The sequence below is a fragment of the Mus caroli genome, chromosome 8, assembly GCF_900094665.2.
Source record: "Mus caroli chromosome 8, CAROLI_EIJ_v1.1, whole genome shotgun sequence".
In the NCBI taxonomy this organism is placed as follows: domain Eukaryota; kingdom Metazoa; phylum Chordata; class Mammalia; order Rodentia; family Muridae; genus Mus; species Mus caroli.
In genome coordinates this window covers 17,654,616-17,657,491 of record NC_034577.1, presented here as the reverse complement: position 1 = coordinate 17,657,491, position 2,876 = coordinate 17,654,616, and the positions used below count along the sequence as shown (strand labels likewise).

General features: G+C 51.2%; 1 protein-coding gene across 1 annotated transcript in view; it reads right to left on the bottom strand.

Annotated features, from left to right (window-relative positions):
- LOC110300160 (ankyrin-1) overlaps positions 1-2,876 on the bottom strand; it is a 153,532-nt gene that overhangs the window by 1,987 nt on the left and 148,669 nt on the right. The window contains exons 28-31 of the mRNA XM_029480690.1: positions 1,996-2,121; positions 1,750-1,869; positions 571-649; positions 233-307 (exon numbers count right to left, since the gene is read on the bottom strand). Of these exons, the coding sequence (XP_029336550.1) occupies positions 233-307; positions 571-649; positions 1,750-1,869; positions 1,996-2,121 (400 nt within the window). The remainder of the gene's footprint in view (positions 1-232; positions 308-570; positions 650-1,749; positions 1,870-1,995; positions 2,122-2,876) is intronic.

The following is a 2,876-nucleotide window of genomic DNA, read 5'->3' as shown; positions in this document are numbered from 1 at the left end:
TCCAGTCTGCTTGTTATAAAGTAAGGACAAATTGTTTCTCACAATGTTTTCAGGGAACTGGACAAACATGGAGGGAGCTCACTGCTCTCCACTGGGACCCAATGCATTGCTTATAAAATGGGCTATCACAGGCTATCACAGTAGATGATGACAGAGGGCTGGAAGCACTTCACTACAAATCACCCAGGAGGAGGGCCCTGGGGTTAGGTAGGCACAGGGCTCTTTTGCTCACCTGCCCAGCTTAGGCCGAGGTGTTCTCTGATGACAGCCATCCTCATTTCGACACGGTCTGTGTCACTGGTAAAACCTGGAGAGATGCATTGGGTTGCAGTTAGCAGCCTGGGCCGGGCACAGCATGGATAAGGTTGATGTACAGTCCTTATAGAAGGATGCTCAGGTTACCCAGGAGCCTTCAGATCACTGTCAGGTAGAGACCTAAAGGAAGGGCTTTGCCTGCTGCAGACAAAATAAGATGAACTGGCACCAGGACAGAGTCCTTGGCAAGGAAATTACTGACANATTCGCCTTATGGGGACACAATGTCGAGGTGCTAGGCAAGGGGGGTCCTACCCAGCCGTGACTCGCTGAGAATGCTGTATCGAAGGGTCAGGGGCGTCAGGGTCCTTCTCCTGTCTTCTGNTCCACTGCCCTGCAGAAGACAAAGACGGGGCACAATGGGTTTTGGGATTAAAAAAAAACCCATTGCACTCCCTCTTAGAGAAGCTGATGCAAGCTCTCATATTGTAGGGAGGGGACACAGTAGTCCGTGGCCTGATAGATAAGAACTGTGGGAAGAGGAGGGGGTGGGAGGTTGGTGATGCAGTCACCTAGGAGTCAGGTAGGGACCATTATGACTTCTGTCTCCTTGGCTGAGGAGATTTGAGACATAGGAACAACTTGCACAAGGTCACCCAGTAGAGACAGATCTTGAATTTAAACTTGGCTTTTCTTTTTTAGGTTCTCTTCTGTTCAGCGGCTCATTTCTGACACTGCCCTGTGGCTTAACTCTAGGGCCTATCTGTTCTAGGCACTGGACATTCCGTTTGAGAGAGAAGTAGGCTCACCCTCATCCCCAGAAGGAAAAGAGAAACCGAGTCACATATATGAAGGTGACCTTGTTTCTCTTCTAGGTGACCATGGAAGGCAAATGATTCAAACAACTGCACAGGGGTGCTGGCAGAAACATGGCGACATTCTGGAGATGTGGCCCCTCCAAATGTCCAACCAAGCAGCACNTGATCGGGGATCAGAAAAAGTACATTGGTCAAGACTCCCTGGCTGAGTTTGGGAACTTTGGTTTTGACAGTGGCTGGGGACACTCAGGTCCCCTTGTTTGAGGGGTGAGACAGGCAAATCAATTGAGAAGAGACTTGACCACTTCTGTCTATGAGTATGTGACCTTGAGCAAGTCCTCATTCAGCTGTGCTCCCTAGAGGCCACAAGAGCAGCCAGGGGCTGTGTCCTCCACATTCTAAGGAGGTTGGCTCCAGTGAACAGTCCTAACAGTACCTGACCCTGACATTCGCTCCTCNCATCACATAACCAGGTTTTACAAACATTCCAGGGCAAGCTTTCTCTGCCTGGCCACAAAACAAATATCCACAACAGGGCGCNAGCCTTGGGGAGCCTGGGAATTCAGAGCTAGTGTTTGAGAGGGAAGAAAAGAAGCCCTTTGGACACACGTGTGTTCTGGGGTCTACGGGGTCTACCCAGAGAGTTTCTAAGGGACGTTGGCAGGTGGCAGCTCACCTTGGTGCAGGGGGGCATGGTGATATTCAAGTGACAGAGGATGTGCTGTGTGTCTTCGTACTTCATTGTCTTTCGCAGGAACGACAAGAACCCTCCTGGCTCGCGGCTGCTGTCCCTCACCTAGATTACACACAGGGAGCTTTAGCAAGGCCCTTTATGCCTCTAGACTGGTGTTCTATGGGGGAGGGGTTCCTGCCTCCCAAACTCCTAGACCAGGAAAAGAAGGCGGCCACAGGAGGCCAGCACCTTCACGGGGATGGCCAGACGATTCTCTCGAAACGACTGGAAATGGAAGCTCCTCTGTTGGGCCGCTTTCTTGACAGGAACCAAGTTCCCCGAGAGTTCTGCAAACAGAGGCATCCCTTCCAGAACCTATAGGGGGGAAAAAGCATGCTGAGCTGATGTAGGAATGCCTGTACATTTCTGTCCCCCTTCTTTCCCCCTTCTCTCACATAAGGGGAGGGAGTCTGAGAAGCCCCACTGCTTGTTTAAGCAAAAGTGACATAAATGAGCCACTCTCCCTTAATGCAGACTTGTAATGGACAGCACTTTCACATGCCCCCAAGCAGAACACGTTCCACGGCACTCAGTGGCCCGTTAGGACAGCGGGGCGTGTCTCCTGAAAACGTCCTAGGCTATTCTTAGTCTATCTGAAGGGGTTTTGCTCATGAGATGTGCTGGAGAGCCTACAAATACCTTCTCACACATAAGCACTCCTTCTATGCATATAATAGCATCAACTGAGATGATCTCGTGAACGTATCTCACTGCTGGGGGAAACTGAGGCCCATGGCTAAGAAGTACTCCNAGCAGGGAGTGCCAGAGCCGCATCAGAACCAGACACGCCCAAGCCTCAGCCCAGAACTTTTGGTTCCACGTCAGCTCTGCTGGTTGNTTCTTTTGTCAACTTGACACAAGCTAGAGTCACGTGAGAAGAGGAAACCTCAAGTAAGAAGCCCATCCCCCACAACCAGATTGGCCTGTGGGCAACCATGCAGTGCCTTTTCTCGATGATAGGTGTGGGCACAGCTCGCTGTGGGAGGTGCCCCTCCTGGCAAAGGTAATCGTTGGCTTGTATAAGAAAGCAGGCTGAGCAAGGCACGAGGAGCAAGCCAGTGACCAGTGTT